Source organism: Astatotilapia calliptera, chromosome 10 (assembly GCF_900246225.1).
Source record: "Astatotilapia calliptera chromosome 10, fAstCal1.2, whole genome shotgun sequence".
Classification (NCBI taxonomy): domain Eukaryota; kingdom Metazoa; phylum Chordata; class Actinopteri; order Cichliformes; family Cichlidae; genus Astatotilapia; species Astatotilapia calliptera.
The window spans coordinates 21,312,789-21,326,983 of record NC_039311.1 but is presented as its reverse complement, the minus strand read 5'-3'; the positions used below and the strand labels follow the sequence as shown (position 1 = coordinate 21,326,983).

Genomic DNA, 14,195 nt, shown 5'->3' with positions numbered 1-14,195 from the left:
ATCTGCACAATGCATAAACCAGACAAGCGCAACACCTTAAAACCATTTCTATCATCAACAGAAGAATAGCTTTTCTCTTTAAAATTGTGGCTAAAGAGGCAATTCTAAGCTTTGGATTAATTTTCCTCAAATGTAGGTGCTCAGATTTGAAATTGTGTACAATGGGCTGCAGTTGAACAGTCTGAAACTAGACATTGCTCACTTCCCAAATATCCAGCCAGCAAAACAACAGTGGAGTACATCAGGAATGTACAATAGGTGTGCCAAAGCCAAAGAAAACATGCATGCACTGCTCTGTCTGGAACAGACAAACAAGTCGCATAACATCTCGACTGAATGTGTGCCCTTCGCCTTGGCCACAGGGGAAACTGTTAAACTGAACCCTCACAGCAAAACCCAAACAGGAAGTGAAGAGGATTTCACAGTAAGCCGCGTCACCAGTAGCACATTTACACATTACTGCCAACAAGGTGTTTACATCGCTGCTCCAGGAACCCTTTCCCCCCTTTTTAAAGATTCTTTTAAACTAACAAAGCTGGTATCTAGAAGTCATCTAGCCTCAGTTGAATGTCAAGTATGCTTAAGGTTTTCTTTGGTGCTTCGGTGTCTGGAAACCCAAAACAAAGACTATCACATCCAGACAATGTACAGTCACATGCATCAACCTTATCTCTCTGCTCAACACTTTCATTTAAAAACAAAGGCATGACACATATATGAGCTATTTTTAACAGTTTAAAATAGCATGTTTTACCTGGATTAATTTTCTGTCTACAACCTTTGAAGTAGCGCCAACACTTCAGTTCAGCGTTCTAACTTACTGCCATCAACACAGCTCTTCAAGCAAGCCTGGTGATGGCATTATGTTTCAAGCTGCTACTAAGAGTATTTCAATTGTATAGTCAAACAAGTGGGTGACCTTCTGTGTATTAAAATACAGTAAGAGCGCCAACCAAGGGCTACACTGTAGTTAAACTACTTAACAGCGCACACAGAAGAGGTTTTAGCCTTGTACCAGAGGAAAATCACCACGTCGGTGAGACATGAGGTGTAATTTACTAATGCAATAAACTCATTATTTGTTAAAAGCTGTCTGTAATGTAGTCTAGTCATAGTGTATAATCACCTCTCAAAGGTCCATTTTTTGCTATAAAAACCCCAACTTTATTTACTATTTGTTTATCTTCTAGAGTGGAAGCTGGAGTTTCAGACTGCACTATTGCCTGGCATTTTCAGAAAATTATTGAATATAAAACAGCAGTTGTCCTAAACCAGCCAAGTACTGCAGCTCACTCCACTGTATGAGAGGAGGGGGGAGAGTTTTTTCTCTGACATAATTGAATCCGACTGCAATATCAACACTCCTGTTATGTCTACATAACAACAAATCAACAACTGCAACCACAGTTCAAGTACAGCTTTTGCTCCATCCACCATCTGACTAAAGTTGCTGAGCCGGTTCACAGCTACCTGCCGTGAACGAGTTCATGACCTTAGGGCATGAACTCGTCCCCCCTCCCGACTAAGTGCAGCCAACCATAATAAGTCAGTTGGTTGCACTTTCCTTGTCTCCATGCGTCAAGCCCATCCCTCCACATGCGTGCATGAACTACCAGTGACAAGTGTTAAGAGGAACTCTGGACTTATCACGCATTTTCTGGCCCTTCCCCCCTAACTATGGCACGTAAAATGGCTTCCTAGAAAAGCACATCAGCTGATCCTTCGCTCAACCAAAGCATACATTCGGATTAACTGTGCTGCCCTTCTCCCCAGTGTTGATTTTCCATGCAAATAAAGACTTTGACTGGACACAGCAAGGAGTGGCACTAGGAGTTAGTAATACAATAAAGGAGGAGGATACGAACCTAAAACTTTATGCTCGTCGTCACTGTGCGAAAAATAACGAGTATCAAGAGCCAATGATTACCTAAAACGACCATAAACTAGCACAGAAAGTACAAACAAGTAGCACTTATGTCCCATTGTTTGATTCCCCAGATGCTTTTTAATGGAGAGCGAATAGTCTGTATTTCAAATGCAAAGGAAACATAGTATGTTTATCATTTTCACGTGTAGTATCATATAGTTATGCCGCCGTCTGTAAGAGCAAACTTAGGTGTACAAGTTATGTCAGCCACGGATAAACACAAACATCAGTCGTCATGACCTGTTAGCTGCCATGACAGGAACAAAAACATTACTCCTATCACCGCGATATTTTCCCCTACTTCCTTGCATAGAAACGTATAAAAGTAACATCTACCCTTCCCATCCATCGAATAATTAAAGTCTCCTTCCACCAGAACACCAAAGCAGGTACAATGTCTAACCAAATCATTAGCAACTGGCTAGCACGCTACCTACACGACTACCTGCATATCTGCTTTAGCATAACGTTAGCTAGCCGGACCCTGCTAGTAGCGTATTAAGGCTAGGCTAGCTAGCCCTGAAGCTACTGTTTTTTTTTGGCGAAATTCTAATTAGCGTTCACTTCAAATATCAGATACCCTCTAATGCAGTAAAACACCAACTAACGTCTTCCATCAAAGTTGGCATCCTTACCTCTTGTCTTCTTTTTAGGCCCAAACCATTCTAGCTATTGGAAAGCTCTTTTTCTCTTTGTCTTTTCCACTTCCAGTTACACGCAAAACGGATTCAGAAAAAAAAATGCTCTAACGGCTAAAATACTAAAACCAAGTGGATGGTCTTCATCTTTTCCTTAAAACACGACGACACATCGAGAGGGAAACAAAATAAAAATCATTTTCTCTCGCGTTCATTTTTTTGTTACTCCTGAACTGATAGGTAAGACTGCTAGCTAAGTTAAGCAGCCAGCAGGTACCACCACAGACAGGACTGAATGCATGGATGGCAAAGCGGTGGTGCATTTGCGCTGTCGGAAATCTGTCAATCCCACCATCCGACACAGTAAACACTGTCATAAAGTAAATCTTAATTAACACGTCAGCACCGCTGACGATGTCTTTAAAAACACGATTGAGCCTTCTTAGCAGTTGCGAGTTTTTTGTTTTTTTTTATCGTACCCCTCGGATAGCTCTAAGTAATTCCCATTCGGTGTGAATGCAGCATTTCTGTGACGCGCAAGGTTGACCAGACTTTGACGTTTAGGAAATCACGTTTCATTGTTCCCTGATTGTACCATGGACAGCAGGTTATAGATTTTATATTATCTTTGAAGACAACAGCACTTCCCACTAATACTGCCTGACATGGACATAGAATGAAAAGAAGGAAGTGGATCTGTTTTCAGTTCTAAGGTTTCAGGCATCAGGACATAATGTAAAATAACATCTGGTCCTTAGTAGGTCTTAAAATAAGGTAAATGCAACCTCAGTTAAACTTGAAAACGTGACATATTACACTGTTATTATTTATTCATCAAAAATTGAGTCAAAAAACCAAAACGTGTGAGAAACTAAGTACACCCTGCTTCATCTCAGACTCTAAAGGCCTTGGTTAGCATGTTAAATGTTAAAGCTCATGAGAGTACAGTTACAAAAAGATTGAACAAGTATGTCTTGTTTGGAAGGGTTGCCGGAGAAAGCTTCTTCTCTCTTACAAGAACAGGCCAGCACAGCTTAAGTTTGCAAAGTTGCATCTAAACAAACCACAAGAGCAAACTCCTTAAACATATCAGTACACAGTGAAGATGTTTGGCCATAATACGCACTGTAAACTTAGAACTGAACTAGCATATCAACACCTCACACCAACTGTGAAGCATGGTGGTGGAGGTTTGATGATTTGAGGTATTTTTGCAACCACCGGACTTGGAAACTTTGCAGTCATTGAGTAAAAGGTGAAGCCATGTGACTGTCAGCTAAAGCTTGGCTGAAATTGAGTTGTGCAAGAGGACATTGACAGCAAAGCATTAAATCTGCAACACAATAACTGGAAAAAAAAGAAAGAATCGAGGTGTTGCAATGGCCGAGTCAAAGCGCAGACCTCATCCTGATGAAATGCTGTAGCAGGAAAGTTGAGCATAAACAAACGCAATGCAACGGCAACCCTCAATGAAATTAAACAACACTGTAAAAAAAAGAAAGGAAAAAAGAGTGGGCCAAAATTCCTCCACAACGTAAGCAACTGTCAGTCATACAGAAATTGATTACTTCAACTTATTCTTGCTAAAGGCGGTTTTACAAGCTACTGAATCATAGGGTATACTTGGTTTTCCCACACACTGCTTCTGTAGTTTGGCTAAGGTTAAAAATGATTTACTATGTCATGTGTCGTTCATATGAGGTTGTGTTGAATAATTTTAAGACCTGCTGACACAAGATGGGTTTTTCTTTGTTATGTGCCGATTAAGGTTATTATAGCTAGCTAAAAATTAAAACTAAACACTTTTATTAAAAAATAAAATAAAGCATATTCAGAAAACACCCTAAGTTTAAAAAACAATTGTTACAACTTGCCTGATGAGGCATTGATGGATGTGTTTATTAAGACTCTAGATGTCGTCAAGACCGAGTCAGCTTTGTTTTTACTGCAATCCTTGGTTTTCCTGAAACTGACATATCCCCTCCCTATATTGATAATAAAAAGACTAAAATGATAAACTGAAAAAAAACTAAACTGAAGAAAGAAAATCCTCTCTGAAAACTAACGCCAACTAAACGTAAAAACAAAGTGAAAATGAAATGAAATAGAAAATGCAAAACTACAATAACCTGTATTTCACATGACTATATGCTGATTTAAAAAATATTTTATTTGTAAACTCGTGAACAAAAAGACTGTTTATTTGACATTTTATTCCTAAATCCATATATCTAAAATCATATAATGCGTTTTTCTTTTTTTTTAGCAAAATAAAATATTTTACAATAGCAAATTCAAAAAGGTTTATAAAAAAAAAAAAACAAAACAAAAAAAAAAAACAAAACTAGCTTTACAGTGAGACAAGCAAATCCAATTCCCGAGCAACAAGAGTTTTGTGTGCGTAACTAATTTTATTCAGACTAAAACAACTGTTATATAATCTTTTATTGTTGTATCATGTCTTTTCAGTTCTAGATATGCTGCTGTTTTATAAAGATTTTGAACTGTACAGATTAAGTTTCACTAAAAATATACTAAAGTACAAAATCACAAGATTTCATTTGATTAATCACATTCGTTGCTTTGGATATTTAAAGTTTGTATCCTTAGTAGACCTAAAAATTGAAGAAAATATCCCACTAGTAGAAGTAACACTGGAATTGCCTTATTTCTCTCTTTTGTGACATCGTGTCTCCTCTCCTTAGTCCATATCCACTCAGTTGTTGTTGTTGTTTTTTTAATAAGGAGGAAAAAAAAAAAAAAAAAAAATATCAGGAAAAGAAAAATAACAACAAGAAATCCTGCTGATTCCACAATGTTTATTTCTTCTTTTTCTTCTTCTTAGGAGGTCCTTGATCCGAATCGCTGCTACTTCCTGAGTCTGAGCTGTCTGAGGACGAAGATGAGGAGGACGAAGAAGAGGATGAGGAGGAGGAAGAGCTGTCATCGTCGCTGTCACTGCTGCTGTCATCTGAAGAGGCGCTGGAGGAATCGCTGCTGTCTGACGATGAGTCACTGGAGGAGCCGCCTGAGCCGCTGCTGCTGTCGCTCGAGTCTTTAGCCCTGAGAACAAGTGGAGGAAAATCTGAATATCCAACGCTGAACACCAGAGGTTTGGTTATTAAGGTCTCAGGCTGTACCTGTTACAGTCCCTAAGGTGCATCTCACTTGCTGTAATACTCTGTTTACAAACACTGGAACTCAGAGGACACAACGTCAACTACAAGTGCTGATTTTGCATACCTGGAACATTACCTGCACACCAATTTGTTTTCTCACACGCGAATTCTAGGAAAATGTGGGTTGGGACATTATCCAGAGTTGCCCTTTCACACGTGTCGCGTGATGAGATAATACATGCAAGCCGCATTTTTCCCACAATGGGGAAATTGGTGCAGCTGGGTGTCACGCAGACTTCGCGGCTACACACGTGACAACGATTTTACGGTTTTCCTTTTGGATGCTGAACAGACCAGAACAGTCGCACGATGAGCTCTCTGATAATAAGGCCTTTATCTGCCTCTTTTATGAGCAGGGAGTGACAGTGTTATAATTCTCAACAGCTACTTTCATATATCCCTGTTATGTCTGGTACTGATGGGATTTGATGGCATTCTCCCCTCCGACCCTCAAACAAACAAGCAAGACTAAGAAAGTCACAACACTTGGGACAGCAGAACTTTGAGAGGTTTTTCAAGTCGACTCTGGCTTAAAATGCATTCAAGTGACACTTTTTTTTTTTTTTTTAAAACCACACACATTCTTATAATGCTTTTACACCCATTGAATAATTGCTGTGTCAGGCACCCTTACCACCAGGGGACAAACTCTTGAGTCAATCTTCAGTTAAATAGACCCAAACGGGCGCTCTTACTGCTCTCAAAAAGAAGAAGGTTAATTTATTTGGGAAAGATAAAGAGTCCTCAGCTGAAAGGAGTGCTGTGGCTGTTTTATGGCTGTCGCAGTAAGAAACGCAAAGGTGTCAAGGAGGAAAAGACAAAAAAAAAACCCCAACAAAACAAAAAACAACAGGTTTTGGTGTAACTGCTTCAGTTTCACAGTCCTGTTTTTGCACATGCTGGGAGAACAAAACAGAGACATTGTGACTTGTTATTAGTAACAACTGTGCTTTTGCTGTGATCACAGCTCAGACTACAACAATGGTGTTTCTAACACATCGCTGTGATGAGACCAGAATCTACCATTAAAAAAATTAAATAAAAGTTTTAATGCATTTTCAACGGATAAACAAAGTGTTTAAGATTACCACAGATGACATTTAGAACAGTTAGGTTGATGGATTAGACATTATGGCTATGAGACAAAACACTGCAATCTTTAAGAGATTTGAAAAGGTTGCAAATGTAGTGATGTGCAGTCACCAAGAGCTTCCACAAGAGGGAGCTGTTTAGGGACGTTTCACTCACTTAAAACAGACTGGTTTTAATTAAAGCTTCAAAACAGGGAAGCAGCTCCGAAACACATACTCAGGGATGCCAGCACCTTCCTGGAATCCCTCGCTGAGCAAATTTTCCCCCGGAAATTAATCAGTCTAAAACTTGTTGAATTGCAAAACCGTAATCTAACCATTCTTCTCTGCTATGAATGTTACCCAGTATCATTTTGTGTAATAAGTTATTTTTTTTAGGAATGTAATACATGAACTGTGCAACTCCACAGGCCAGTGTTGGAAAGCAGGACTTATTCTTGTAACGTAAGTCCAACCTCAACTCCGATGTCCATGAATGTGAGCCTGCAAGGCCCATTGGCATATTCTTAAAGCTCGCAAAGATGCACTGAAATCACGTTCCACTACTTTGCTACACAATTTATTCACAGACATCATGGAGGTACCAAAAAAAAAAAAAGAATAAAATAAATAATAATTGTGCAACCCTACTTTATAGCAGGTCTGATAACTACATCATATCAGTTGTGACAGTTGGTCCACCTTACTTACTTCTTTTTCACTTTCTTCTCACTGGAGCCTTCTGTGCCTGGTCTGTAGAGACCAATATTTAAAACAAAAAAAAGATTTTTAATGAACATCATTAGTGATTAGAAAAAAGAAAATCTGATGCACAAATATCTATATTAACACAGAGGTATTGTTGTACATAAAATTGCTTAATCTGATCAAGACACCTTACCCAGCTATGCTGAGGGGTTTGTTTTCATTTTCCTTGAGTTTCTTTTTCAGCTCAGTCGTTCTTGATGGCCTGTGCACATATTTCCTCTTCCCGGTGCATTCGTAGGTCCAGTGTCCCATCTCCAAACACTTCTGGCAGCGCACATGTTGTTTGTTTGCCTCCCTGTATGTAACAACAAAGGCTAATATGAATGTAAATAGACATGGCTGCGGGTACACCTCTTTGCTGTCACATACAGTTGTGGTAAGAAGTTTACATCCACTCATCGTAGGTGTCAATGTCATGGTAAGTTTGGACTTTCAATTACTTTCTTGGATTCTTTTTTCCCCCCACAAAGTGTCAAATGTATGCATACATACTTAAATATATACATACACTCCCTTAAATATAGGGATGGGTACTGGTATCCGGTGCCATTATGGCACGGTTCTGACATAAACGGTAGTAACCAGACCGAAAAGCAGCGCACATTTCGGTGCTTTTTTTTCCTGAGATGTCATACACTTTGGATTATAGCCAATTATTTTACCTTTCCAAGGATAGTAGGCGGGCCCATGTACGTACGTTCTTTTATAGCAGAGCTACAGATTACAAATGCCCAAGGCGAAGCGGTCAAAGTCTGGCTGTACTTCACAGCAAAAGACGCAAACTCAGCAGCCTGCAGCAAGTGCTTTAAGGTGATACTGTGCAAAGGAGGTAAGTCCTCGAATCTGATGAAACACCTGGCGACGCATAGCGTTTTTGTTTTTTTTAACCTGGAGTTAGCAACATCTCCCAAGAACCCGAAGGGGAGACTCCTGGCCCCTAGCCCTGCCAGTGTAGCAGAAATGACGATGGCAGCATCAGCAGTTCTTCTCTGGGCGAGTAGCTTAATGTTGTTCGTGTGTAATTTACGTTAAGTACGCTAACAACGTTATTATATTAATGCATGCAAGGTGAACTAGCAAACACCGTCGTAGTTACAAGGTTTTTGGACAAAGTTTGTGTTAGGGCTGCTCAATTAATCGAATTTTAATCACGATTACGATCTGGGCTTTCAACGATCATTAAAAATGACTGAGCCGATTATTAGCCCCTCCCTCATGCTTTACTCTCGCGCTGCTCCATGTGGCAAATCAAGCGCACTGCTCTGTATTTCGAACACGCGTCACAACAATTAAGAGGACCCGAGGGAAGCTCGGAAAGCTAAGCAGAAGTTATTTGGAGAGGAGTGGACTGCCGTTGGTTGAAAAGAGAGGTAAAAAAAAAAAAACTTAAGTGGTGTGGAAACATTATGGGTTCGCGGAGTCAGATGTGGATCAAGTAGACACAGTGTGTAAACTTTGCTATGGTGTCATAACTGCACCACAGAGCAACACTGCAAAGTTCACATTTTTCATTTATTTCTTATATTGCAAACATTTGCACTGTTATCAGTATTTGCACACTATTTTATATTATTTTTTAAAGTCATTATTCAATACATTGTTATTGTTAAACCTTTAAAGCCGGTCAGAGCAGCATGCTCGTTTTGTGTAACTATTTTTAAATCCCTGTAGAACCTGAACCGCTAAGCTAGCACAATAAATTTTTTTCCATATGAAACCAGAGGAGTTGTACGTACTTCTTATGCCATCAGCTTGTCCTCGGTCACGGTTTCCTTCCACATATAGCTTTGCAAAAATAGCATAAAAAGAGCTTGCAGGAACAAAAACATAATATTCCAGAAACACGCTTTGCCGATCCGATCATGAACTTCCCACATTGAACAAGACGTCAACGCGAACTATCGCAAGTGACGTTTTTGCGGAAAATGTAGTTTTTTTACTTGTAGGCCTTAGAACTCGAATTGCACTGCTGGAAATAGTTTATTTTGATGCACATGCATTGCAAATTTGCATCATAGGATTGTTTTTTTGTTTTTCCTGCAGTATATAAAAATTGCTGTATCTCCAAAAATAAAACTATGAAGACACTCAAAATAAATTTCCTGTTGTTGTAAACTATTTTTTGCAACTTTTTTGTATTTAAAGTTTTGAGGGATAAACCTCTTAAATTTCTCCAAGTAGAAATATATGTAAAAACAAAAACGATTTTCAATTTTTTTGTAGTTTATTGCACTTTTTTGCAATTAATGTAGTTACTATGGACTTAATGCATACACATTTTTAAAATATGGGCTATAACAGTTGTATTGATGTATAGCAACTTGAAATGCTCCCACAAATGGCACTACAGCATGTAAAAAAATAATATAAGCTCTGGCGGACGAAATAAATATCGTCAAATAATCGTGATCTCAATTTCAGTGAAAATAATCGTGATTATCATTTTTGCCATAATCGAGCAGCCCTAGTTTGTGTTCTCCATTCTTTAATCACCGGTTCGAGCACCGTTTAAGCACAGGCACCGTTTCAAAAGTACCGATTTGGCACCGGTATTGGATAAAATCTAAACGATACCTATCCCTACTTAAATATTTTAAAAAGTGGCATTGAAGGTTTCACAGTGTCTTTTAACATGAAAGGCCAAGGCCTATTAACTTCTCATTAGTGATCATGACTGACTGCAAGTGGTAGTTTCTCTTTGCCAGCATAAAAAGGATTTGGCTTACAGCACTCACTAGATTGAACTGTTAAAGCCCAAGGAACTTACTGAAGATCTACAGTAAAAAGGAGAATTCCAGTTTTACACAAACTGGGAAGTTGTATTGGAGGAATTTTATTCAAATGTGTCACCCAGGAACAACTGCGGAACCGCCAGCGCTTGATCCCGATGATGAACTGGAAACTGTTGGAACATCAGCATCACTGTCCACAGTGAAGCTAGTTTTACATTGACATAGACTGAGAGGGTCAAGGGCTGATCAAGCGAGAAGCCCCTGCTCCAAAATCAACACTTTCAAACTCAACTGAAATATGCTGCATCCCACATGGACAAGTGAAATGCCTTCTTGAGAAAGGTTTTATGGTCTAACGAGACAAAAAATTGGTGCTATTTGGCCACAACCACAAGATGTATGTTTGGAGGAGTGAAGGTGAGGCTTTTAAACCTAAGAATAAGCATGGTGGTGGTAGCATCCTGCTCTCTGGCTGTTTTGGTGCAAGTGCTACCTGTACATTGCACAAAGGGGATGGAATAATGAAAGAGGAGGACTACTTCCAAATTCTTCAACTTCCCCTCAAATCAAGAACTAAACATTTGGAAGTTGGACACAATTAGATGTTCCAAGTGGACAATGATCCTGAGCAAACATCAAAGCTGTTTTTTTTGTTTGTTTTTCTTTTTAAAATAGGGGGGGGGGGGGGGGGGGCAAACTTCTGGAAAGACCTTCCCAAGGCCCTGACCACAACCCTATTGAAAATTAAAAACCAGGTTAGTGCTAAGAAACCAACCAATTTAAATAAACTCTTACAAGTCTGCCAAGTAAAGTGCTCAAATATCCAGCCAAAAATCTGACAGTAGTTTATTGATGGCTGCCAAATGTCTGGTTGAGGTGCAACTTGCTAAAGGACATTTAACCAAATATTAGTGGAGGTGTATGCAGTATTTAAGCCTGTATATATACACTTTTGATGCTATGTGGATTAGAGAAAATCCAAAATAAATTGAAACTTGTTCTTGCCTTCTTTTAACATCACTGGATGCAGGGTGGCTGTAGCTCAGGTGGCAGAGCAGGTCAGCCACTAATCAGAAGGTCGGTGGTTCGATCCCAGGCTGCCTCCTGACTGCATGCCAAATATCCTTGGGCAAGATACTAACCCCGTGTTTGCCTACTGGTGGTGGTCAGAGGGCCCGGTGGCGCCTGTGTCCGGCAGCCTCACCTCTGTCAGTGCGCCCCAGGACAGCTGTGGCTACAATGTAGTTTGCCGTGGCTACAATGTAGCTTGCCATCGCCAGTGTGTGTGAATGGGTGAATGACTGAATGTAGTGTGAAGCGCTTTGGGGTCCTTAGGGACTAGAAAAGCGCTATACAAATGCAGGCCATTTTACCATTTTTTTTTTTACCATCATTAAAGATGTATACTGTACAGTAATCCCACCCTAGAGAAAGAACAGATCAAATAAATCATTAAAAGCCCAAAATTACCATGACCCCTTTGGACCACAACTGTAAATGTTAATAAACAAAAGTACAGCTTTGTAGTTGCTGAAGAAGTTGGAAGTTTTAACTTCATTAGTGCTTTAAAGGTGCTTTTTCTACAGTGAGTAAATATGCAGCGTATATGAAGATGGGCTGACCTCTTATTCCTATACGAATTCAAATGCTCATTAAAGAAAAACAGTAATGAAAAGGAGCACCACCCTGCAGTTCTCCTTGCTCAAGAAGAGATGAAATCATTTTCACGTATCAGAATAAGTTCAGGTGCAAACTTGAGACCAGTGATAAATGGCTGGAAAAAATAAATAAATATAAATAAATAAAATAAAATAAAAAACCCGAGCACCAGCGGGACATTGCTGTGTTGCCTGTGTTACAATTCAATGCAAAAATATTTTCAACATTTCCTCACAGACACTAAAATACGGCAAAAATCCGCCTGACTTTTATAAACAAGTGAGCGCAGAAACGTGACAGACACCCGACATTTTATTTGTCGTTCTTGAAACAGATAGTGTGACAAAAGTGGCATTCACGGCGTCAACCAGCCTTGAACAGACACCCTCTACAAGAATAAATAAGCTAATAATGATGTGGAGCACAGAGAGGCGCGCTGGAGCTGCGTTCACTGTTCACCGGCCCCTGAGTCTGACACGGAGCTCGAGCAGCTGAACCTCGCTGCTGTTCAACAGCCTGTAGTACTCACGAATATACAAAACCCACAGCGCTACAGTCAATTAACAATATTATACTCACGCTTGCCTCCTGGCTATTAATCTATGCATGGGAGTCGCCATGTTGCAGGTTACTTTTTCTTCTTTGTTGGCGTTAAATAAGCGCGTATTTCCGGCCCAATCAACTCCGTTATCGCCTCCTATGGGTAAGGAAGGTCTACTGCATGTATTTGTAATCATTAACATTTAATTCACAGCAGCCCTGACGTTTTGTGTGTGTTTTTTTAAATAATACTATGCAAAAGTCTTGAGCAACTCCTCATTTTTCTTGATATTTTGCTTATAAGGAACAGGATATTATTCTAAGTGTTCTTGAGCAATGGTTCTGCAGGCTTCCTGAATTCTGTCAAAGTTTTCCTTTGGACATTCGCTGTTATTTTCCCTCCGTTTCAGTCCAGTCTGTGTATGTAACACTTAACTCTGACCTATGAATCATTCAAACATACAAAAGCCATCTAAGTGATAAATGAGTATGGTGGCAATACAGATCAGACAATTAAAGACACAATTTCAAATTGTATGTCGTTAAATTGTAATCGACAACTACAAAAAAGCTCTCTTCGGCAGATGAGAAGTATCTCAAAGTCATCCTTAAGAAACAGGACAAAATCCAGTAAAGACCTGACTCTTAATCCATCTGTTTGACGAAATGGTCTGAGTGAGTGTCAAGAAGCCATTCTTAAGAATGGGAAACAGCCCGAGGTATGCTAAATTAGAAAAAAAAAAAGTGGTCTGAAAATCAGTGTAATTTGAAATTTGTGAGTCGAATCATCATCAGTTTGTGCAAAAGAGGTCAGGAGAGACGTACAACTGTGAGTGTCTGCAGAATCTGTAAAACAAAATGCAGATATGAATCCCCTCCATCATGTAAATCTCATGGTGTTGGAGTTCTTGTTAAAACTGATCAATTATGACTGCAGAAAAGCACAGTCAGAGTTTGATCCTCCGTGCAATACAGTCTGGAAAGCATGACAGTGATACCAAACGCACTGCCAATACAGCAAAAGCATTATCCAAATATGTGTACAAACTCACAAACTCAGTTTTTTCTTGTATTTCCATTTGGTTTGAACATGTTTCAATATCTTGGTGCATTGATTTCCTATGTTTCAAATAAAATATAAATGAATTAGAGTTTAGTGCAGTACTGTGATACATGTGATTCATTTATACTACATTAAAGGAAAAAATGTGCCTCACATAATAATGTTTCGTTTACAATCAGCATATAATGGCATATAAACATTCTGTTTATCATATTTCTCCCCAGCTTCTTATTTCCACTTTCTGTGGAAACAGTTACTGAGGTTAAGCATTCAGTTATCTGTCACCAACGCAGTGCACACTTTCAGCAGTCAAGTGTCACCACACCCACCTGCATTTACGATTTGTCAGAGCTGCGTTTACATGTCATCAGCTCTCTTCTCTGTTTCATAGATTCTTAAATAAATGACATTTTGTTTTTGCAAACCAAACCAAAAAAGTGTTATGTCAGCTACTATTTTATACTAATTATTTATAATGATTGGTAATTTTATATCATGAAAATTACTAAGGAGAACGTATTTAAAAACTAATCTTTTTCAGTAACAACGACTTTAAAAATTGCTATGCTTTAGTTGTTTATAATTAATTTGTTTAATGTTATTATATTTTCTTATTTTC

General features: G+C 39.1%; 2 protein-coding genes across 2 annotated transcripts in view; both read right to left on the bottom strand.

Annotated features, from left to right (window-relative positions):
• The window catches only part of aff4 (AF4/FMR2 family, member 4), a 28,002-nt gene extending 25,069 nt beyond the window's left edge, over positions 1 to 2,933 (bottom strand). The window contains exon 1 of the mRNA XM_026181172.1: positions 2,563 to 2,933. The gene's annotated coding sequence lies outside the window, so the exon portion shown is untranslated. The remainder of the gene's footprint in view (positions 1 to 2,562) is intronic.
• Positions 2,934 to 4,992: 2,059 nt separating this feature from the next.
• zcchc10 (zinc finger, CCHC domain containing 10) lies at positions 4,993 to 12,679 on the bottom strand. Its single transcript, XM_026181896.1, has 4 exons — positions 12,553 to 12,679; positions 7,716 to 7,877; positions 7,526 to 7,567; positions 4,993 to 5,628 (listed from the first exon to the last, which is right to left on the bottom strand). The coding sequence occupies exons 1-4, from the start codon at positions 12,591 to 12,593 to the stop codon at positions 5,385 to 5,387; spliced, it is 489 nt and encodes a 162-aa protein (XP_026037681.1). The 5' UTR covers positions 12,594 to 12,679; the 3' UTR covers positions 4,993 to 5,384.
• Between the last annotated feature and the right edge of the window lie 1,516 nt (positions 12,680 to 14,195).

Coding starts and splice junctions, on each gene's coding strand:
- zcchc10 (XM_026181896.1), bottom strand. CDS start 12,593: ATGGCGACTCCCATGCATAGATTAATAGCCAGGAGGCAAGC. Junction 7,878..12,552: donor TTAATAGCCAGGAGGCAAGC/GTGAGTATAATA, acceptor TGTTACATACAG/GGAGGCAAACAAACAACATG. Junction 7,568..7,715: donor AAACCCCTCAGCATAGCTGG/GTAAGGTGTCTT, acceptor TGGTCTCTACAG/ACCAGGCACAGAAGGCTCCA.